The sequence below is a fragment of the Boleophthalmus pectinirostris genome, unplaced genomic scaffold (genome assembly GCF_026225935.1).
Source record: "Boleophthalmus pectinirostris isolate CB_2022bp ecotype Guang Dong unplaced genomic scaffold, ASM2622593v1 HiC_scaffold_1, whole genome shotgun sequence".
NCBI classification, from domain to species: Eukaryota; Metazoa; Chordata; class Actinopteri; order Gobiiformes; family Gobiidae; genus Boleophthalmus; species Boleophthalmus pectinirostris.
In genome coordinates, this window is record NW_026570970.1 from 18,665,553 (window position 1) to 18,689,611 (window position 24,059).

Genomic DNA, 24,059 nt, shown 5'->3' on the forward strand with positions numbered 1-24,059 from the left:
TATGTTACAAAATTATATTCATGGAGTATTGAGTGTAGAAAGTCTTTTATTACATGGAGCAAATGGTTTGGAGAACAAGCTTTCAGGGTACAGATGACAGCATTTGTACAAATCTCAACATTCAATTCATAATAAACTTTAGTGCCTTTACACGTGTAGATAAGGTGTGTAGAGGTGATATGTGTTGTATTTCTTCAATGCAATATGCATGTAACATTCATGTTTAGAAAAATGGTCTACAATTAATACAGAAATGTGTATGATAAGAAAACCAGCATAAAACTAAGAGTGATGTACTGTACAATATTGCTGACAGCTTAAGACAGCATGACAAGCATACATGAACAAAATGACAAAAACAGTAATGTAATAGTTCATCCAAATATTTACAATCAGTTAATAACAATAACTAAAGTGGAATGATATATATTCTTCATAATGTTCACAAAGCTTTTTTACTCATCTCCCAACTGATCACATCTGAGGAAAATGGCATAAAGGAAAGCGCAAAGGCGATAAATAATCCAAAATAACAGAGTGCATAGAATGCAAGAGTAACACAATCATTTTCATCGGTTACGATTACACGTCATATATTACACAAAGAGCATCTGCCCATGCAGCTAAAACATAGTGAAGTATGGAAATAGAGCCAAGAATCATTTAAAGCAAATCTGTGACAACGGATTCTAAATACTCTTTTCTTCTTCATATCACATATCACAAAGAAGACACAGAAAATGTACAATCCTGCTATAGTATAGTATCTAGTAAAAGGACTCCTGAGGTCCACGGCATAAAGTATACTTTATCTGTCATTGATTTTTCCATGCATTACATATACTTACAGCTAATCTCTGTCTTAATATATTAACAATAAGATCATTAAAAAACAAACAGTATTTCAATCCTTTACATACTTTGTTCACATATATTTTTGTGTTTTGTTTTTAGTTTTTGGAAAAAAAAAATAAAAATTCTTAAGAATTAATCCCATAAAAGGTGCTTGCAGAGCACCTCCATCCAATACCCAACAGCAATGCTTTCAGCAAGCAATAAGCAGGTGTCAGAAGGAGGGAGCACGAAACTCACCTGCAAGGCTAGATATATGATTTTGGTCCCTGCAGTGAGCTTAGTATGAATAAATAATTTAAATATGGTATATTTAAATATATGTATTGTGTATTTTATTTCAGTACAATATGAAATTTCTATTTTGATTAGCTGAGGGGCGCAGGTCAAATGAGTCTCATTAACTGCTATCCAGTAATGCATGCTGATTTGTATTTACAAGCTTCAGGGATCAAAGGGCTTTGTTCCATGTCTGATTCCTACAGCCCAAAACACAGGTTCAACCTGAAGATACATTACAATGTAGTTTTTAACATTATCCAAGCAACCAATGAATCTGTTGGGGTAAGGGAAAGAGTGGAACAGACCCTTAAGTTTGGCGAGTTTGTAATGAAATAAACTGTTTTTTTTAGCTGTGCATTTGCTCAAAAAATTTGTAGGTGGGATTTTCATATCCATTTTGTTGCATCTTGGCAAGGTGACGTTCCTCTGGAGTAACTGCTGCATCCACCTGAAAAAAAATACACCTAAAATTATTGAAATGGCTTAGATCTAATCTACGGGACTATTATTACAAAAATATTTCTTTATCATCTGTCATTTGATTTGTCTGTAATAATAATTCGACTGATAGTAGCTGGAGATAGTTAGTGGTTTGCTTTTTTGCCTTTTTTTTAGTTGCATAATATTCATAGACAATAAAAATACAAGTTGTGTTCATGTTCTAGAATTTGACTACAAACTCCCACTCCATGGGAGATTCCCTGATTCGCACACACTGAATTAGGCGCACACAAGTCGCATATGCAAAAATGTTGTGGTAACATTAGCTCCATGTAAACTATACTATGGTTGAGACTAAATGCATTACCTCAATTACACCGTGGTGGATAGAAGTATATTGTTTCTTTCGCAGCATCACCAAAGTGATAACTATAATGGTTGCTATAACAACTCCTCCAACCATCAAACCAATGATGGCTCCCTTGTTGGATCCCACATCCTCTGCAAAAAATACCTGTTTAAAAATAAATAATGGTTAAAGCTTACCTACAATTAAAACAATAAAGGATTATTATTATTTTACCAGTTTTTGATGAACCTCGTAACCAGCACTTCTTTCTTCAGTGTCAAGTCGCACTTCAGGCATTTCTTCTGGCTTCAGAGCAGATACTAAAGCCAAAAGAAGACGCTAATGTTTAGAAGGTCTACAATTCACCAAAGGAAGATAGATAATAACAAATGTTGGCACAGGCTCACCTGGTCGTGTGGGTAACCCTCTGTCTGGAACAGGACGGGCATCAACGGGCTCCACTACAGAGAAAACACAACGTGTATTACCGGGTTTCAGATGACAGCACAGCATTCTATAGGCCAATGTTATTTAATGCAGATGGGGGACAGCTAATATTAATATTGCTCAACTGCAGATTTCTGTTGTAATATATCATGGTCTTGGGTCTGGTCAATAATAGAAATGATCAGGTTCCATATTTGGGAATGTACCTTTCCAATATTTCATAGCAAATTACAATGTAATTAAAAGGAAAAACTGGCTCATGCCCCCCCACCTGGGAGGACGACATCATCACATCTAGAATCTGAAAACCACCAATTCACATTTTGTTTTTGTTTATTTTTTCCAACAACATCAGAAAAACAAGGTGTTACCGTGGTTTTCTGTGTTGGGCTGATTGAAACTTTCAGGATGAATAAAGCCGAGTCCATCCAGGCCTGGATCCATAGGAGCAGAGCTGTAAGCCTGATCTGGCATAAGAGCGTCATTCCCATAACTGATCCTGCCATCCACCTGGAAAACAATACATTTTTCACCAACTGGGCATGGGGAGAGGTACAAGCCGTGCAAAATAACAAATAACCAAAACGATATTATGCTTTTTTGTCTAAATTTGGATTTGAGAGCTAAGTTAGTGTGGGTGAGTCTCACAGTTACATGGGTCTATCTCTGGTCATTCACCTTTCAGTTTTAAAGATGTTTTTATATGCTAGTTATAAGTTGGTGTCTGTCCATTATAAATACAATTATCAAGGTAAATAATGTTTATTTTTTATTGTAAGTATCTATGTGTTTCCTTCAGAGCAGCTGTGGCTACATAAGTAGTCTACCATCACTGATTTTGTAGTGAATGAATAATGCAATGCAAAGTGCAACAGTGACTTTAAGGATGTTATAAATCTTCATACTTAATATAATTTAAAGATTGTAAAATTGAAATGATGCTTGTTATGGCTGGCTCAACACCATAAAAATACGGAGACCACACACGAGTTGATTACAGTTAATACAGGACAGGCTGTGTGCATGCAGTGAGTGGGTGTGACTGACTCACCCGCACATCACTTTGCAGGGAGGAGACTTGCTGAGAAAGCTCCACCTGAATTCGATGCACTAAAACAGCTGAAAAAGACAAACAGGAGTGAGTAGGACAGAGTGTGACAAGTGTTAACAATAACAAACAAAGTTGAGAAGAAAGTGTTATCAGGGTTGAAAAGCAAGGAATATGTGACTGAAAGTTTTTTATTCTTCACTTGTCTCGCTTAAGTTTAATTTTATGATTATATGTTTGTATTGTGATTTTAATGTCTGTAAAGGACTTTGAATTACTTGTTATACAAATAAAGTTGCCTTACGTTACCAGTATGTGTGGTGTCTTGAGTGTGCAGATATATGTATGCACGTCATGTTGTTACTTTATTACTTTCAAACATTTTAAATATAACTGTATCATATAAAAAATAAATATATAAAACTTACAAACTTGGTTATGGATCTCATTTGCAACATTAGGTACTTTGTAGAGCAAGCCCAAAGACTGATTCATTCTTTCGTCAATCACATGAAGGTGGGTGAGAACCTAAGAGGTATAAAAGCAACATTATAAAGTTACTCACAAACCCTTTATTCTAGAGCTATATTTGGGTTATTTATTTTTTTTACCTGGGGTCGAATCTGAGCAGCTTTTTTCGGATCAACAGTGCAGACATGTTCATAATGTTTCAGCGTGTGTTGCCTGTCTTTCTGCTCAGCACGGATGTACTTCTTTAACAAACTCAACACCTGCCGTGGCTGTGGGAGAGAGCATTGTCACACTGTAACATTATCTTTGTCTTACTGTCTATCTTACTTTTTAGAGGGCATTATGCAACATTCCTTAGAGGGCAAAGCTCCCTTAAGACAAAATGGAGAGCCCATCGGAGGATATAATCTGTCGGTGATAACAGTGAATAATTCAAATATGTGCAGGTTAGACTGAGCCACCAGACCTTTATTCTTGCTTAGATCCTCAATATTACAAACAAGGTTGATTGAGACTGTGCTGCTTAAGGTAATATGGGACAATTTAACTGGAAGTTGGTTTGAGAGCCAAGAAAAATTGGTCTGAGGGCCACATTTGGCCCCCAGGCCATAGTCTGGACATGCCTGATATAAAAGCATATGTGGCTATATTTTCTCAATGTGGGTCACCATGGTAACCGTGCCGTCCAGCGGAACAAAGTCATATGACTTTACTATCAATACCTTAAATGTACGTATAATACTAGTATATGTATAAATATGTATGTAAGTATGTGTGTACCCGTGGAGGGGAGGCCTGCAGAGCGCTGAGGTAATTTTCAAGAGCGAGACGTCGGCGGCTGTTGAGCAGAGCCTCCACTCGAGCCATGTGTGTCTCCACCAGCTGCTGTCGCTCTCCAGCTGCCTCCTGTTCCAGAGCCTCCACTTTCTCCTGGAAGTGCTGCAAAAACACAAAGTGTTGAGTATGTGATAATAATAATATAATAATGATAGATAAAGATGTGATAAAGATAGACTTGTGTAATACCTGTATGACAGCCTTTTTGTCAGCACGAGGAAGGTTCTTAGCCTGTCTCTCAGCTTCTTCCCATTCCCTCATCACCTGATCAAGAGAAGAGTATTCAAAACGCCATTACAGAGGATTACTGTAATTCTATCATTTCAATTTATTCTTTGCACCAATGTAGATACCTGGGACATTTTGTCCCGGTGTTTGGCTTCTAGACTTTCCTTGGCCTTCTGGAAATCAGCATGTTCATTGTCCTCCCCGGGAGCTTCAAGATACCGATCAACGGCATCTGGGGGGCTAGGAGCCATCGTTGGCACTAGAAATTGAAATAAACATATGACAGGATAAAATAAAAGACTGAAATAAGAAACATTTAGAAAGTACACAGAGACAAAACATGTTCTGTTAAAAAGATAAACAATTTTAGTTCTTAAACATAAAACACAACAAATATTTAGTAACAAAACACTAGAAAAAGACAAGATGTCATTAGTTCCCAGAGATGTCCACATGTCCATCTTTGTTTATTGTGGGTGCCTGGAGATAAGATAAAATGTGCAGAGTCAAGATCTGGGCAGGTGCAGCACCAGGAAGGTGTGGCCCAACTGTGTGCAAGCACAAGCAAAATGAAGCTACTGGCCTTTAACAAGGCCATACTATCTTTATACAAACGCACACACGAGCTCTAGGTCAGGTGAGACAAGGTTGCTGACAGATCAGAGGCGCTGCAATATACAAGCCATGCAGACAATGTAATTCATGCAGAAACATACGGTTGAGTCTGTGATGACTTTTTCCTTTACTGACTTTAATGAGACAGTGAAGTAATGAATGGTTAGCATTTTGAACAATAATATCAAAATGGTTTTAACAGGAGCCCTTAAAGCAGACCTATAAGTTGTATTTTGAGTGATTTGTGCATGTTTAAGCAATCTTTAATTACTTATTTTCAAGCTGACATATTGTTGATCAATCCTTGTTTTCACTGCCACCAGCATACACCCACTGCTCTATACTTACTTAAAATACAGATGACAAGGCCATCAAAAGCCTGTTTAAAAATCAAAACGGCCACTTTACTTAAATAAAGAATTGTGGATAATATACCATTGCCAGAGAGACTCTTTGAGGGTTAGGAGTTAGAAGCAGAGACAGCAGAGTGAAAGTGGGATAGTTTGGACAGCCTGAGGATAATGCTGTTATTGATACTGGATATGACGACTCCAGGTTCTCCACTTACACGAACTGCTGCAGACAGCAAGGCAGTACTCCTCAGAGCCAAAGTTATTCCTGTTGCCCCCACAGCCCCCAAACAAGAAAGGAGCACACTGCCCCTTCTTAGGGTCGAAGTACCAGCGGTCCAGCATGTCGTCACACGGGCCTGAGTCAGCTCGTGCCCAACAAACAGCTGTGATGTGTACACACACACACAGCAACATGTGTAACATTAAAATAAATAAAAGTCTGCTTGTATTCATCATTAGATTACTAAGATACAAAGACAAGCAAAGGAAGTTAGCAAGAGTCTCCAGTCTTACCTCTAACAACTTCCTCGACTGATTCAGTGGTGGTGGTGGTTGTGGTTGTCATGGCAATATTTATATTGTGCCCATCGCTGTAACGATCGTCAGTGACATCCTCCTCATCCTCCATGTTTTCCTCTTCATCGATAATATCTCCATTAGCATCTCTGTCATATGCCTCTTCATCCTCATCTTCATCATCCTCAGCTGCAGCAGGCTCAGCATCAGCAGGACGAGTCTCACTGCAAACAAACTTCACATGAATCGCGTGTCCTTAAGTTATACACCCAAATCAATGGCACCATCACTTACCCGTTATCAGAGTACTCAGTCTCAGGTCCTCCCCACCACACATCTGACTCTTCCCCTTCAGTTTCAGTGTTGTCAGTCTGTGGCTCCGCCTCTGCCGGGCAACACACAAACTCCACTCCACGGAAACGGTCAATGCCACAAGGCAACAGCATCCCAAAGTCATTGAGGTACATGGAACGGTCTCCACAAGACTAGATTCAAAACACATACATCAGTGTTACTTAGCACAAATCAAAGTGACTCTTTAACAAATGTACAGTAAATGTGTGACGTACATATTAATAATTTGTAAGATTTTATTATGACCCCCAACAGCTCAAATGTTAATGTATGACTACAAAAAAATAATGCAAAAAAGGTACACATATGCAGCCCCCAAAAATTGTTCCAGGCAATATAGTCCTGAGCTAGAACAAAAACTCATTAATAACTGAAGCAAATCATCAGTCACTTAAATGCAGAGCCCCCTTCCTCACCTCTTTGGCAACAGTGTGCCAGTGCAGGTGGCTCTCACACTGATCCATACGCTCCTGATGAAGGAACTTGCACTTGTCAGGAACAAGCAGGGCATCACTCACAAACTCACCAACTGAAACATAAATACGTTTCATGAAGGCCTTTCAATAAATGGTATATACAATTAAATACATTTATTTTAACTTTTCCCCCTTCAGAAGCCATTCAAAGCACATTACATCAAGTTTAAACTGCGTGTCAATCTAACCATTTAAAAAAGCTTACCCAGGCAGCGGTATGGCACCACAATATGGCTGTGGCTGCGGCACTGTTTGCGCCCTTTCTTGCACCAGTTCTGAATGCTGATAGGCTGGTTGGCCTCCACCACATTTGTGATTTGCAGCTCTGGGTATACCTGAAAAAAAAATCTTTGTTAAACAGTGCTTTAAATAATTGATTGATGATTAGGGAAATCACAACAACATGGTTAAAGCTCATGTGTCTCCTTTAAATCTTTTCTATATGTTAAAGGGAGGATATGTGGCCTGCACTCTTGCATATGAGGCTCATACTCATAATAGGCTAGAGAACTGAACCAGCAAATAAAAGCATAAGAAATAATGAACATGCTTATCCTGTATCTGGTGACACAGAGAAAATAAATACATACACAAATTCTAGATACCCTCCCTTTCAGTTCCCAAGTCCATTTTGCTACACTTTTCTCTATCACTTTTGGTACCTCTTGGCAGTACTGCAGGATGCCCTCCTTTGTACCAATGCAGCTCTTAGTGCCTGAGGGGTCGGACTCCCATTTGCCACTCTGGACGTTGATGTGCATGTTGAGTTTCCCACAAAACATGGCCACCTGAGGCTCAGTGAGCAAACCCACTGAGTCATCAACAGGGACCTGGACACACGGCAACAAAGAGAAGCACAGTCAAATCAATTCAAGCCAAGAACCTTGAGCTAAGACAACGGTTCCCAATCTTTTTAGTCTTGCATACCCCCAAAGCGATGTCTCACAGTCTTGTATATTTTGTTTTTATTCTATTCTTCTATTATAGCTAATAAAAATAATTGTATGTTGTTGTTGTAATAATATTTATGTCAAAATTATCATACAGAAACATTATTAAGCATGTAAAATAAATTATACTGTGAAAGAACATTTAGATTCAAATATTATTCAATTCCATCTGTTTTTTAAAATCTGAAATCTTTCCAATAACCCTGCCAAGTGCTCGTGTAACCCCAGGGTTCCCAGTACCTCTGGTAGGGAAACACTGAGCTAGGATACAGTACAATAATCTAAATACTAATTCATTTGGATACTATGATAATAATTGAGGTCTGGGTATCATCAAGAGGCTGCTGATGCAGTACATAGCCTACCACGATACATAAGACATAATATATAATTCATTACAGTGAAATACACCATTTTAATCATCAAAACAGTGAATATGTCTAATGTATTGCTTTTTTTTTTCTTCCTCTAAATTTTGTATCACAATATATATCAATATATGCACCCTTACTCAACATAATACAGTCACGTAGTGTAGTGTAGTAGTTGTAGTAGTAGTGACCAATTAAAAGCAATATATAACTATGTCAACATCTGATAGCGTTTTAAGACTAGATGTGACAGTCTGTTTTTGATTCAGTCTCCATATGTATTTTTTTATTATATGTTTGTGTCCTTCTGAAACCACCACATGTAATATCACTGGACTCAGCTGGACGAGACACAGTAACCATGTTTCAAAAAGACTAATGTCAAGAAACAGGCGTATTCTTGTTATAAAGGCATGTGGCGATGCCCTGTTTTCTCTCTAACATTTCTATGACATATTTAGAAATGTGTGACAGACCCAGATCATAGTCTATCCTACAGATTCGTTTTGCTTCTGTCATGACTTTACTTGGGCATTGTCGATTTAATCTTGAACGCGGGAAACACTAGTGGTCGCTGACCCGTGTGTGCGCTGAGATGAGATGACCGCGGGATTGACACTGCCCTCATACAAGCGCAGATTTTAGATAACTTTAGTCTTCCTTTGTAGTACTCAACAGATTGTGCTTTGTTTTTTCTCACTCAATTTAATCCTGCGTTGCAACAGACCACAAGCGCCATCTTGCCTGATTTGTCTGCACCGTTTTCCATTCTCCTCAGCAGCTTTCCTATCACCGCCCTACAGCTGCTGCGCTGGACTACAGTCAATGCACTGGACCCACTGAGGCTGCAGCTCATGATAAACATTGTAATAAAACCTGCTTAACACCTCTACGGATTCATGCATATAAACGTGCATTTGTCTGGTTAAGGGCAATATGTTGAGTCAAAATGGGCCATAATTTGACGCTGTTCTCGCCCACAGCGGGCTGACCCGTTGCCATGCCAATGTCTGTCCAGAGCTAACATGGCTAAGGATTTAGCCATCATCGTGTTAGCCACTGTAGCACACAAAACACGACATTTAATTCTGAGAAAAGCGCATCACTGTATTTATAATATACAATCTAAGTACGCCAAACAGGCCCATATACATTAGAAAAAAAAACAAGTGTGAAATGGTAAAGTGTCAATCGCTGACATCTAACGGTAGGCCCGGGGAGCTTTGCTGACGCCACGGTTTTAATAATGCCCATATTCTGCAAATAAAAAGTGATGGCCCAAAATGTATCCTACTGTTATATTTGTAGAACAGACGTACTATTAAAAATGAGGCAGCGACATATACTGTTACAGTATAATACAAATGCCTCGCCTCCTCAAAATATGGTGTTTGTAATAGCAGATTTGTTATAACTAACAGTAGCTAGCAATATGTTTTTATCTAGCTAACATTACTTTATCTGGTAGATAATTTGGTGTAGTGAATGTCTCTAATCAATGTCTGTCATCAAATCAACACACACAAGACAAAACGAGGCTTGGAATATTTTTTTTTTCGGCTGAGATTTCTCTGTTGGGCTCACCTCAGTTGAAAGCGTCAAGGTCGCCAGCAGTAACACCAGGAACGCCGTGTACTCCTCCATTCCGCTCTCCCGGTATCCACAACTATCTTCTCAATATGTTTATATGTGTGTGCTATAATAAAAATGCTAATTACAAAGGTAAAGTGTCGACACTGGGAGAAATCCTCCTCTCGGTCCTCACTGATCCCTCCCCGTTAGCTCCTGACTGATGATGACGGAGTGAGGCTGAGGATGAGTTGGATCGAAAGGGGGCGGAGAGTGCAGAGAGTCTGCTATCTGGGAGACATTTTTGTATGGCATTTGCAGCCTCACTTTTCTGAGGGTTTGGGCTATTGAAATAAATATGTTATTGTGATGTGAGCTTTATAGGCTATTTGCATAGCTAGCACCTCTGCACCTAGGGTCACATTAAATAAATTGGCCTTCCTTAATGAATGTAGATGCCAAGAATGAAAGAAACCTGACCACCTGCAAATGGTGAGGGACATGTTTTTGCCAGATTTCACATCTGATTCATGTAGACCTACAGATAAAAATGTACAGATATAGTCTATTCCAAGATGTAGACAGAAGGAATGAAGTCCTGCTCGGATGCATAGAACATTCAGAAGATGCACCAACTAAGCACATTTACACATGTTAAGTAACACATAATAGAGGTCCCATAGTTAGTGAAAGCCCAAATGTCACCTTACAGCATGTGTGAATTAATAAGAACAATAGGCAGTTTCTATGCTATCCTTCTCAGGAGAGCTTACACATCATGAGCAGTCACATTCAGGAGAAAGGTTTTAAATATAAATAGTCTAGATCGCTCTCTGGGAGCAGCTCCACAAAACAGTGTGGCTTCCAGCTCCCAAAGAAATGGCCTCCTCCAAAACAGATGCACTGCTCATATGACATATAATTTGGCCTATGTGGATTATGACTGTGGTTAGACCACAGTCTATGGGTTAGACTCTGTTCTACAGTCGTTCGGCATAGCCCAGGGTGTGCTGTACTTACATTCTTGTTCTTCAGTATTATATACCATATATGGGTGCATCTTAAAATGGTCACAAAAGTTCATTGTATTGCCTATTGAAGCCACAACTACAGATCACTGAGTGAAACGACAGATTAGAATTATTTGGTAAAAGTTAGTAACAGGTTATGTCAGCTATTTAAAATTCTTTTGTTTAAAATATTATTTTTTTTTGTATATAGTTATTTAATTTTCATAGAAAATTTATTGTATTATAAAAAAAATATTATAGCAGCCAAGAGATAGCTTAATGTACAATTAAAACGCATTCAAAGTTGCCGTTCACTGTTCATTCCTATAGGTGGCGTCATTGCCAACTCCATTCATAGGGAAGTATCACAAAGAAGAAAAATACCAGGAAGTGTTGAACAGCTGATCATTTTTCTTTCATTATGCGCCGGAATAGAGCTCAGATTAAAAGAGCACATTTTAAAGACCTTTTGACTATGTTCGTGGTAAGTATTCTCACTAACAAAAGCCTATTTGTTATTTTTGGTGGCGATATATAATCTATCTCTGTCTGGAAACCAAATCAGGTTATTAATTGATCATTAAATGGCAATAATTATGAACGTATAATAAATGCCTAATAATAAGTATTCTTCTTCTCTTTCTGACCCCTCTTCGGCCAGCTGCTCTAGAGTATAGTCATAGGCAGAGGACAACATGGGCCCGCGCAGGAGAGGGGCAGGTTCAAAAGTCCTGTCCTCTCAGAGGTCCGGCGGCCCCAATGCAGAGGTCTTCAGAAAGAAGCACAATATCTGTATGGTGTCAGACTTTTTCTATCCAAATATGGGAGGAGTGGAAAGTCACATTTACCAGCTGTCCCAGTGTCTAATTGCAATGGGACACAAGGTGGTAATTGCCACCCATGCCTATGGCAGGAGGAAAGGCATCAGGCACCTGACAAATGGTCTGAAGGTGTACTACCTCCCATTACAGGTCATGTACAACCAGTCCACAGCAACCACGTGCTTTCACAGCCTGCCCCTGCTACGCTGTGTGTTTGTTAGGGAGCGGATCACCATCGTACACTCACACAGTTCCTTCTCTGCTATGGCTCACGATGCACTTTTCCATGCCAAAACCCTGGGTCTCAATACTGTATGTATACCGTCAATATAATATTTGTAGTTGTGCTCCATAACTAATTCCAGTGTAATTACAGGTGTTCACTGACCACTCACTCTTTGGTTTTGCCGATGTCAGTTCTGTGCTGACCAACAAACTTCTGACTATTTCACTCTGTGATACCAACCATATAGTGTGTGTCTCATATACCAGTAAAGAGAACACAGTCTTGCGAGCGGCTCTCAACCCAGAAATAGTCTCTGTCATTCCTAATGCTGTGGATCCTACAGACTTTACCCCTGACCCTTCACAGCGCCAACATGATAAGATTACAATTGTTGTAATAAGTCGGCTTGTTTATCGCAAAGGTGAGAAATTACAGTAACTGCCAAAAATAAGGCACCTTTAAATATTCAGTTTTGACTTAATTTATTTTTTAATATCCTCATAGGTATTGATCTTCTTGGTGGAATAATCCCAGAGCTTTGCCTTAAATATCCAGATTTACACTTCTTAATTGGAGGCGAAGGACCAAAACGGATTGTTTTAGAAGAAGTAAGAGAGAAATACCAACTACATGACAGGTGCATTGTGCAATTATACACATAATAATATTCAAAGGTATCATTACATTGGGTGTTTAACTGTGTTTAACTTTACTGTGATCTGCAGAGTGCGTCTGCTGGGAGCTCTTGAGCATAAGGATGTGCGGGGGGTTCTGGTGCAAGGTCATATCTTCCTGAACACATCTCTAACTGAAGCTTTCTGTATGGCCATTGTGGAAGGAGCCAGCTGTGGACTGCAGGTGGCTTATTGGTCATGTACACAGATAAAACTAATTAAGACAATAAGTAGTAGTCACATGCAGCCCCAGGTCACTTCAACTGTATATGGTCTGAACTCTTTTATATTAAATTGAAAATTCCTAAACACATAGTAACAGTAGCCAATGTAATTTTAAAAGAGATAATATTCAAATAATGAAATATAGTTTATTTTGTTTCAAATCTTGTTTGATTTGTCACTTGTTACTTAAAGATACGGTCTTTGCATGTTGTACTACACTCATTGTGACACTTTTATCATGTACTTTTTACATATATTCCAAGGTCGTGAGCACTCGTGTTGGAGGTATTCCTGAGGTGTTGCCTGAGGACCTTATTACTTTGTGTGAGCCCACTGTGCGGTCACTATGTGCTGGTCTGGAGTCAGTCATTGCACAACATCGCGCTGGAGCTGTGCCTTCACCTGCTTCTATTCATGCACGGGTCCGTAACCTGTACACATGGAGGAATGTTGCAGAGAGGACTGAAAAGGTGGGATTTATTAGTAAATACTGTATCTAATGAACTGACCCTTTAATTACAACATGACCATACAGTGACAAGGAAATAACAAAATATATCCTTTATGTATGCATTTGCTGAAGTGGGATGTAGTCTGTGGTGGGTAAACTAAACTATCTGTCCCTTGTATTACTTAATGAAGAAAAAAAAAATATTTTTTTTTCAGGTTTATGACAGAGTTGCAGAAGAGGAGGTCCTGCCCCTGGACAGACGGATACACCGGCTGAGGACTCACTGTGGCCCTGTGGCAGGGACCATCTTTGCATTTGTTGCTGTATTAGACTTTCTGTTTCTGCTCCTCCTTCAGTGGCTGGTGCCAGATCAAGTTATGGATGTTGCCGTAGATGCCACTGGTCCTCATGGGTTATGGAAAGGGGAACAAAAAGATGAGATGGATAGTAAACGGGAATTAAGTAGAGAGCACAATTTGTAGCAGAGTGCATGGTGAGTCTTTAAATACATAATATTGTTTATATTACTGATGATCAAACCAGGGCTAAGAGCTACTACTGTACAAGTGTATGAGATGCTCAGGGAAATTGTGGTACTCTTGTGAATAGGCCTATATTAAATAGCACTTTTTATACATACTCCCATGACATTGCTTAAGGACAAGATAAGTTTTATTAACCTTATACCAGTTTGCTTTGTCTTAAACATCCTGTTCAGGCGTTGGTGCCATTTTTTTATTACATTTGACAAGTTTTAGGCTTATTTTAATGCAAACTACTGATTGTTTTTGTTGGTCACTGGGTAATAAAGCACAGTTTGTTGCACTGTACTGGAATTAACACAAGATTATTTATTTTTGAGCTAAAAACAATTTTATGTAACTGTTCTTCCTCATTTATTCAACATGTCTCTGTGGTTGCTTTTACTACATTGTGGTAAATAAATACTTTTTATTATCAGCCATATTTTAATGATACACCTGAACTTGTTGGTTTGGCCTAAAAGTATTTCCTGCTGAGTAAAAACAGTGGGACTGGTTGGGGCGGCTCTCAGGAATGCAGATGACAGTCAAAACAGGTAGTGGTTGTAAAACAGGCAGGGATTTTCTGTTTGAATTCTCAAGGTCTAACCATTTGAATTCAACAGTTGTTCCTAGAATAAATAATAATAAACAAATACTTGTTTGTTTCACATTCTCTTGAGATATCTGAATATTATCAGTAGACAAACTATTTGAAAAAGAGTAATTCTAACTATCTGAGAAAGTTAAACAACATAGGAATTTTATTCACTTGCTTTCATCCAAATGTGAAGTGCTGTAAATTAATCTTTGACACTATTGTTATGCACATTATCTACATTCATTTTCTTGGCTGAGTAGGCGGGTGGTGTCTGTGTGGGGGAGGTGGTAGTCAGATAAAACCAAGAGGAAACCTACTGTGGCTCTGAGTTCCCTCCTAAAGTCCAGCAGAGTTGTGGAGGAGTTTGCAGTATCTTCATCATGGCCATTCAGACAGAGAAGTCCTTGTTCTCCCTGCCCTGGCCTCCGCACATCTACAGAGGGATGACATGTAATGCACTGATGGCTGGTATGTTTTTTATGTTGTTGGTTTGTTTAAAAGATGTATGGTGACTTTGCAATATGAACAAATGCTGCAAAGGAATAGTTTTCTCTGTATACAGCTGGCTAGTCCATTGTTGCCTTCAGTGTTTTCTTTGGAGTTCAGTGTAAATAACTGCTTTTGTTGGTTAGCACAATATTCATTAAAGAGTATTTATCATTTTCTAATATTTTTTTATTAAATGTTAATAACACTTGTGGACCCCAGGAAGGACAGGAACAGTTTTGCTGTTGCTAATGGCGATTCAAAAAATAAAATAATAAGTTTTCCCTACTCTGCAGACTCATGGGCAGACAGAACTCCCTTGCATGAGGCTGCATGTCAGGGCAGACTGCTTCAGCTAAGGGACCTCATTGCTCAGGTTAAGTCAATGTTTTGTTTCTTTCATATGAATGAATATTTAAATCATTGAGAGACAAGACAGGGCTTTAGCACCATTGTTCTCATTGTCACTCTCTGCAGGGTTTCCATGTAGATACTCTCACAATGGACAGAGTCTCTCCTCTTCATGAGGCATGCCTGGGTGGGCATTATGCTTGTGCCAAGTTTCTACTGGACAAAGGAGCAAATGTATAAAATCAAGTTTTTCATAAATAAAAACAAGATAAATGTATTTAAATAGTATTTAAACATACATTTTTGATTCCCAGGCAAATGTTATTTCAACAGATGGTGTCACACCTCTCTTCAACGCCTGCAGCAGCGGTAATGCAGCGTGTGCCAGATTAATCCTAAAGTCTACAGCCTCCATTCACCCATATCAGCTGGCATCACCTTTACATGAAGCTGCTAAGCAAGGTTAGAACTGCTTATATTTTTCAGTTAATCACATGGTAGATTGCATTTGTTCTTGAGGTCTTTTGTGTAATGTAAACAATAGTAGTTGTTTTGTTTCACTTTGTTTTTATCTCAGGTCATAAGGAGTGTCTGGAGCTGCTGCTTTCTTACGGTGCTCATATTGACTTGGAGCTGCCAGTGTTGGGGACTCCTCTGTATTCTGCCTGTCTGACCCGCGCCACAGCGTGTGTCAGGACTCTGCTGGTCTTAGGTGAGTTTTACAGGGATTACAAAACTCTGTGACAAGCCAATAAGCAGACTAATGACAGTTTGGTTAGACCAAATGAATCTTTTAGTAATTGCTCTTTATATTACAAAAATCCTCCATGTCCTTAAATGTTTGATTGGTTCTTTGTTACAATATAGGTTCTCTGTAATACTGTAATCATTACTAAAAATATTCCTGTCAGTTTGCCAACATTAGTGATTCTTTTTTCTTTTCCGGACTCCTTGTAGCAGAGTTTATAATCTTTGGCCTAAACTAAAATGTTCTAAATCCTTTCCTAAAACAAATCTATTGGTGCTTTTATTTATCTCACTGCATCAAGGTTACAGCTGATAGTTCATTTGCCTTTGTTTAGGGGCTGATGTGCGACTCGGCTGTGGGCAGGATAGTCCTTTACACGCTGCAGTGCGAGGAGGAGAGGTGGACATAGTTGACCTGCTTCTGGACTATGGGGCTGATGGGAGCTGGAGGAATACAGAGGGAAAGACTCCTCTTGACATTGCAAAGCCTAACAGTTCAGTGAGAAGTAAACTGCTCACAAAAGGTATTGATAAAGCATTAAAGCTCACATTTTTCCCTCTTGTGTGAAAGGCAAAGGTTATATCTGTTTGTTGTTTGCGGTGTAGGTCCCTGCTCCCTGTCTCAGTTCTGCCGTTTATCAGTGCGCCGCAGTCTGGGGAGAAGTCGACTACACGCGGCGTCCAGCCTGTTTCTCCCTCACAGTGTCAAGGCTTTCCTGCTTTATCACTGACACCTCTGAATAAATGTATTATTCTAGACCTTGGTAAGCTTTTATTTTCCATAACAAATATCCACCAAAGACATTCTTTCTTCACTTTATTCATCTACAACCAGCTACATTAGCCAGTACAACAAAACAGTGGTTGCATAAACCGAGGTGGGAGCTCAAGGCTAAGCCAAAGCAGCTCTGAACAAATACATTTGTATACAGTTCTGGTGTTTTCTTGTTCTATATTTGATATTTTGTGCTGTTGTAGTTGTTATTATTATTTAGTTGAATCTCTTGTTTGTATATCTATGTTATCTGATACCAAAAAGAGACAAAATTATCTTTTAAAACCTTTAATGTTTTGGTCTATTTTTCCTAAAATGCCTGACTAAGAAGACTTTCAATTCAAATTGAATCTATTTCTGAACCCTTTGTCCAACTCAAGAGTTTTGGTCTCTGCTGTCTTTAACTGTACTCTGTACTCTAACTTTAAGTAGAAAGAAGCTCTGCACAAAGGAATGTCAGATTTCAAATTCTGTCTACATTTTTTGGGGATAGATATAAGAATAGTTACAGCAGGTGTCCCTAGGGATGGACTGCTGAAGCAGATCTCACTAAACTCAAATTACTTTTAGTGACAGAAATTAATTCATTGAGAAAAAATACAAGGGCCCTTATCAGCCGCATCGGAACATGAACAGGTTTTTAACGTGATTTAACAGTAAATTAGTCTGGATCAATACACTGAGTTGTGTTTTATTTTGTAGTGAATACAGATGGATGGGTGAACTTTGCATGGCTTAACAAGTTTAATAGAAAAATGAAATGAATTGATGCGTAGCTCTTTATCTGTTTCTTTACTCGAGGGATATTTATTTAAATGGCAGCATGAAAGGTCACCGGGGGAGAGAGTTAGATCGACATTTAAACAAATCTAACTTGATCTATTCTTACCTCAAGCTGTAGTCATGTTATAAACGCACTAATACAAGTTTAAGCTGCTAAACAATGTGAAAGACACTCAGAGTAAAATGGTGAAATGTGCCATAAATGTCTCCTTCACCTCTATGTGTAAAGGTGACTGTAGCTTCATAGACTTGTATGCAGCTTTGAGAGTTAGTCAGCTGTGTTGAATGGGAAAAGGTCAAAAAAGTATTTGAATGTTTATCTCCATTTGAAAAAATATTAATTTAAGAACATTTTGCACAAACCACTCACTAGAACAAGATAACTAAAGAACAATTTTACATTAAGCATTTTACATCAAGATGGCTTACACAATCTGAAATCTGACTGATACACATTATTAAGCTTAAAGTTTATGCTATTCAACAAGTGGAGAAAAGCAACAAACTGGCAAACACACTAATATACAAGAACTTTATAAGATAATGGGATTTTTACCATAGACTGTATATATAAATGAACATAGCTAATCCACTACAGCTGCCACGTTACAAATAGGAAATGAGCATGGGGCACTTCCGGCTCCATCGACTCTGGCTCCATTTCACATTACACTGAAAAATCGTCAGCCCTCTCTCTGTAACTATTATATTATTTTCGTCATTTTAAAATGTTCATAGAAAACCGCTCTACATAAGCCTGGTGTTTTTATTTCACTATTTTATCCGTTAATAAATTTCAATACGGAAAATGGAACTCAGCTCCAAATTTGCTCCTATTTGCTTCATTTGACTGGAGTCGAACTCTATGGGTGACTTCACTTTTCCTTGGTCCAGTTCTTCATACACTCTATGATTGACCCTTCATTTAGGATTACATAATGCTGTTGTTCATGTTTATTTGAATTATCAGGATATCCTTGAGGTAAAAAAGTTGATCCTTAGACATTTTTAAGACAAAGCTTATTTATCTGTTTGATCTTAAATATTTCTCATTAGAGTCAGACAGAAGTGACGTTTGTGCTCCTGCTGCCCTGGCTGCGCAAATGCTGCTCAGGGCGACAGCACAGGAGCTGCCTGTTGAAGTGTTTGCTGAAGCTCTTGCTCATCAGGTACAAGGCAAACGGGTTCACACAGGAGTTGGTGAAGGCCAAGATCCGAGCAGAGACACTGCCGATGAAATGGCCCAGTGACGTGTCCACCTGGCTGTAGTGGTAGGAGCGGTACAGGTAGATCACATGACTAGGCAGCCAGCACACAGCAAACAGGCCCACGAACACCAGCACCGTCTTGGCCAAGCGCTTCCTCGACTTCATCTGGGAACAGACAGAGTAAAGACAGGGTCACAAGAAAACAGTCATGGTTGAATATGCTAGAGCAGGTGAGATCTGGACCACCATCTTTGCCACCGCTAGTGTTGGGAAATAACTGAATACAAGCACCTAGAATACTTATTGAGAAACAAATTTTGAGTAACTGTATTCCGGTACTTTTTCATTTGGTGGTTGTCATGTCCTGTTTGTTCCCTTTTATTTTGTTATTACTTATCCTGTTTTCTGTTGCAGATTTACTTCCTCCCTCTTGTGTTCCCGCCTTTGATTACTGCCCCGCCCTAATGTGCTGCACCTGTGTCCCATTAGCTCCCCTTTTTAGTCTGTGTCTTGTCTTCCCCCATTTGTCAGATTGTCTTTCTGTTCTATGGATGTTTCTGTGTTTTTTTGCAAGCCTTTTGGATTTATTAAAAACCCGTTTAATACTGCGTTGACTCTGGGTCTTTTGGAGCCAATCTTCACACTACCTTGACAGGTGGTATTCAGAATACAGTTACTTTTTTCTAAATTCAAAGTAAAACCTTGTATTTGTTGTATCACACAATTTAGGCTTCAAATTGCATGATATTAGAAAAAAATAGAAACCACAGCTCTTGTGGCAGTGCAATTTTTCTTCTCCATTTAGTGCTTAAATAAACATGTAACAAACTGTGTAACTGTGTCCACTATGTGACCAGGTGATTTTGAAGATCACATTTCTTTCACAAAATTTCAGCCACAAACATCAGATCCAATTGCTAGGTTATTTGAATATTATAATAGTTTTACTAGATTTACAGATTTTTACTGGTCATGTCAATTAACAGACACATGCCATGGGAAAAACTGGAGTCACCATTTGAGGTTTCCATATTAAACGTTATCAGTTAGAACTGTCTATTTGGTTTTTGTTGTGAGGCTAAAACCTGTTTCTTGAGATGCTGGTGTCCTCCTTCTGGCAGGTCCTTTGAGCTCCTGATTAGACTGCGTGCGATGAAGACATAATACACTGATATGATGAGCAGCGGCCCCACATAGAAGATTATGAATGAGGCTGTGGAGTGGATTTTCGGGTGCAAGTCTCCAGCCTGAGGGTATGGTCCACACGTCACAAAGGTCTCATTGGTGTGACTGGTGGTGTACGTGTGCAGGTCAGAGAACACTGCCTCTGGGACGGCCAGGCTTGCAGACAGGAGCCAGATGGCAGCAGCTTTCACATAGATGCTGACAGTGGAGGTCTGGAGGTCCAAGGGTTTCACTATGGCTTTGTACCTGAAAAGACACAAACATGAGGTGGAGGATGATGTTTTGAATGATAATGCAATTCAATTCACTTTATTTACATAGCACATATAGCACAAGTGCTGCATAGAAAAGGCATTTAAAATAAACAAATAAATAAATGCTTTACCGGTGCTCATACAAATAATAAAACCATAAGCATTAAATAGATGCTAAGAACAATACATAAAACCATTTAAAAAGTAATAATATGAATACATACAATTATAAAAGACACAGGACCACACAGTGTATGCAGTGTTAAAAGCCACAGGATAAAAGTGGCTCTTAAGATGAGACTTGAAGATGCATTGCTTAACTTTTCTCGCTGAGCGTTCCAGGCTGTAAGCCCCCCAGTTTTAAGTCTCATTGTAGCAAGAGATTGTACATTTGAATGAGGTCCTTTAAAAACAAACAATAAAATCTTAAAATCTATTACAGCCAGAGCAAAGATGCAACAATTGGTGAATTACGTATTGTCAGTTAGACCTTTGACATCCGTCATTCAGTCACTCACAATTACTTGAGTGCTTTAGTACAGACATAAATATGCAAATATTATGTGATATTGGCAGCTTTGTTCCCATCAAGTTAATTATATTAAATATAATGAAACCTTTAATCCAAAGCATTTCAAACACAGTTGAATGAATCAAAACACTTTGTAAATCCATGGGCCCTTTAAGATCGTGCATATTTAGATTGGTTTCCCAAAAGAAATCTTTTGGCAGAATAGTAAGAGAGGCTTTTTGAAACAGTTAAAGCACAATTTCTATCTAAAAGTGTGACAAGTGTGGGCTCTTTTCACTTAATGAATAATGCACAATACAAGATTGCATTCATTTTTAAACAGCATTTCCAACAGTACATATCCCCCATCACTCATTCACATCCATATTATACCTCCTGAACAAAATGAAGGTTCTGCTCTCATCGCACTGGTAAATATTTAGTAGATTTGCTTTTGGCTGTGCCTCGTCTCAGTTGTTTGGGCACATCTGGATCTTGATCGCTTTCCAAAGAATTTCATTTTGAACTTGGTTTCTATTTAAATACTCATTTTAATATTTCATAACAGCTGATTAAACAAATTGCACAGACTAAGAGCCACCCACATACGACAATTAATAGCTTATTCATTCAAGTCAGAAATGCATGAAATGCATAATATAGGCCTGTGTGCTATGTGCTCTTTCATCTTAGATATCGAGGAGCCAACTTGCACATACTTGAATACAGGCTATTTTTTAAAATTCAAGCAATTAAATAAAACATTATTAGTCCACATTGTTCTCGCGAAGTTTCTTGAGTTGCTTCTTACCGATCTGCTGAGAGCGCGGTGAGGGTGAACACAGAAACCCCCACTGAGGTGAGCTGGATAAATGGGATGAGTTTACACCCCACGCCCGAACATCCATTCATCCACAAGGTACCGACTGGCGTCTACTGGGGCACATGTGACCAGGAGCAGCAGGTCCCCCAGCGCGAGACTGGACAAGAACAGGTTTGGCACCGTGCGCATGGACTTCACCATCAGACATGTTTTCATCAAAGTTACGTTTCCAACCAGACCCACAGTTATAATGAGCCCGTACACGGCCGCGATGCCGATACCCGGGAGCCAGATGTTGTACCCGTTTTGCGTCGCGATGGACTCCAGGGTCACGTTCACAAAAAGAAACCGCTGGTCTTCTGCGTTCAGAGCTGCGGACGCGTCTAGAGACATGACGCGTGGAGCGCACGGAGCGGGCTCCGATGCCGATGCGCCCGACTTTATAGTGCCCTCGTGCGCAGCGTGCGTCGCATGCGCATCTGGCATCAAGCTGATTGTCATCGTTCTGTTGCAGTTCAGCTTGTGCAGAAGGCCTAGAGCTTTTATTCCCTATAAATCACATACACTGTGAGTCGTTTAAGATTTCAGATCTCTATAAGAATTTTAGCTCATATGAGTCCACTCTTTACAGGATTGTGGACACTTTGAATTGTTGGCATTTTAGTTTGACACATTATTTCTGCAACATTATTAATATAATTTTAACTTTAAAATTTTAACTTTAATGAAGCTATAAACACGTCTGAGTTTCAATTTTATTTATCACAAATTGTGTCACAAATTGTGTAAAATTTTAGATAAATCACAGTTCAAGACATTCATACTGCCAATCGTTAACATGTTTTGCTTAAATACTCAGAACAAGCATCTCAAAACTTTGTGGAGCCTAATTATAGTTTGACATACAAAAAAATCTTGATATCTCAACCAAAACAGCACCTGCAATGACTGCTTTAAAGCCAAGGCCCTTTGACCATGATTGGATTAAACCACTTGGCCTCAACATAATATAAATGTAAATGGTGTGTAGTAGAACTACGACATAACGTGTTGTAAGATGTCCGTGTCTGAGCATGTGGTTTAGCTTTTGACGAATTATTGAAATTATACATATGTGGGGCACCAGATTCTGACCGAATCAAACTTAACCATATGCGACAACAACAACTTATCAATTTAATCAATCTGAAGGGAACGTACCCGAAAAAGTGACCTGATGATAACTTTAAGAAAAATCACTGAAACCAGCAAATTCCTTTGTGTGGTTTATTAACAAACAATAATTAGACACCAGCCTCCAAGTTCTGATTACGTAACATTAAAGCACATTTTAACAACCTGAGGTAGTTATAAAAACGGGGTTCAGTTTAGCTCAGTTATGGCGTTTCGCTAAGTCGCTACTGCGCTTGCCTCAGGAATAATTGGACGCAATCGTAAGAGGGATGCCAACCCTTATTCATTCAGTGTTCAGAACCAGCCTTACTTGGCGATGTTGTTCTCGGTCCGTGTGGAATGCGGCGATGGCGGGGTTCGGCGGTGGTCGCACGCACGGCCAGGCAACGGCGTGATGATGGTACTCGGGCAGGGCGGTCCACGCCTCCTTCACCGGCTCTGGTCCTCAGCTCTCGGCAGGTGCGACTCCAGGTCTGTTACAGCTCCCCCCCGGGTCCCTCCCACAGGCCGTCTTCCCTGGTCCTCTTCGGCGGGTCCTCGCGGCGGCGAGGCAAGGTGAAAAGCGAAGAAAAGCGAAGCGAAAGCCAAGTTTTCGCGCGTGAGGCTTCGTTTTGGTCAGTGCGCTTGGTGGGCGTTGTTATATGCAAATTTAAGGCACGCCCAGGTCTGAGCTGAACTGGTCCCCGTACAAATATCATTTGTAAATATTAATTTGATAATTTCCCACATTCAGGTACTTCATAACTGTTTACGATAACATTGGCCGATGATTCATACAGGGGAATCAAAGGTATATCTGTCCGAAAACACACCGTGAAGTTACCGCAAACACTTCCGCTGGAACATGACATGAAAACACACAAGAGACCATGAACACATGAATTAAGCAATGTGGCATACTTATCTTGCATCAACATGAACCTTATATAGAACACAGTTAAAACATGTTTAAGTAGTTATCAAGATGCGTTTAATCCAGTCCTTCTTTAGTCCAAAAGTGGCAACCGCGGTCCATCGCGGTTTTAACCGGTCCAAGCATTGGCGCCTGATGGTCTGGTATGTAGAAGATGTGGTT

General features: G+C 39.4%; 3 protein-coding genes and 1 pseudogene across 6 annotated transcripts; 2 read left to right on the plus strand and 2 right to left on the minus strand.

The window, feature by feature from the left end:
* Positions 1-28: 28 nt before the first annotated feature.
* Positions 29-10,367, minus strand: LOC110173110 (amyloid-beta A4 protein-like). Of its 2 annotated transcripts, XM_020939085.2 has the most exons (18): positions 10,175-10,367; positions 7,932-8,099; positions 7,475-7,604; positions 7,210-7,322; positions 6,734-6,924; positions 6,437-6,663; positions 6,139-6,306; positions 5,081-5,214; positions 4,917-4,991; positions 4,671-4,829; positions 4,031-4,159; positions 3,848-3,947; positions 3,423-3,490; positions 2,743-2,881; positions 2,332-2,385; positions 2,159-2,244; positions 1,943-2,089; positions 29-1,582 (listed from the first exon to the last, which is right to left on the minus strand). In XM_020939085.2, the coding sequence occupies exons 1-18, from the start codon at positions 10,232-10,234 to the stop codon at positions 1,481-1,483; spliced, it is 2,250 nt and encodes a 749-aa protein (XP_020794744.1). In that variant the 5' UTR covers positions 10,235-10,367; the 3' UTR covers positions 29-1,480. The 2 variants fall into 2 exon arrangements, with proteins under 2 accessions (XP_020794744.1, XP_020794745.1); XM_020939086.2 differs by lacking the exon at positions 6,139-6,306.
* Positions 10,368-11,544: 1,177 nt separating this feature from the next.
* On the plus strand, positions 11,545-14,530 carry piga (phosphatidylinositol glycan anchor biosynthesis, class A). 2 transcript variants are annotated; one of them, XM_020939087.2, is made up of 7 exons: positions 11,545-11,653; positions 11,831-12,302; positions 12,367-12,637; positions 12,721-12,853; positions 12,942-13,074; positions 13,379-13,585; positions 13,782-14,530. In XM_020939087.2, the coding sequence occupies exons 2-7, from the start codon at positions 11,865-11,867 to the stop codon at positions 14,046-14,048; spliced, it is 1,449 nt and encodes a 482-aa protein (XP_020794746.1). In that variant the 5' UTR covers positions 11,545-11,653; positions 11,831-11,864; the 3' UTR covers positions 14,049-14,530. The 2 variants fall into 2 exon arrangements, with proteins under 2 accessions (XP_020794746.1, XP_055016303.1); XM_055160328.1 differs by having other exon boundaries at positions 11,579-11,734.
* Positions 14,531-14,661: 131 nt separating this feature from the next.
* Positions 14,662-17,631, plus strand: asb11 (ankyrin repeat and SOCS box containing 11). Of its 2 annotated transcripts, XM_020939112.2 has the most exons (7): positions 14,662-15,156; positions 15,471-15,550; positions 15,652-15,759; positions 15,840-15,987; positions 16,103-16,237; positions 16,608-16,796; positions 16,879-17,631. In XM_020939112.2, exons 1-7 carry the CDS (start codon positions 15,069-15,071, stop codon positions 17,001-17,003), a joined length of 873 nt encoding a protein of 290 aa, XP_020794771.1. In that variant the 5' UTR covers positions 14,662-15,068; the 3' UTR covers positions 17,004-17,631. The 2 variants fall into 2 exon arrangements, with proteins under 2 accessions (XP_020794771.1, XP_055016626.1); XM_055160651.1 differs by lacking the exon at positions 14,662-15,156 and having other exon boundaries at positions 15,168-15,550.
* Positions 17,632-18,288: 657 nt separating this feature from the next.
* Positions 18,289-22,312, minus strand: LOC110173130 (gastrin-releasing peptide receptor-like; annotated as a pseudogene).
* Between the last annotated feature and the right edge of the window lie 1,747 nt (positions 22,313-24,059).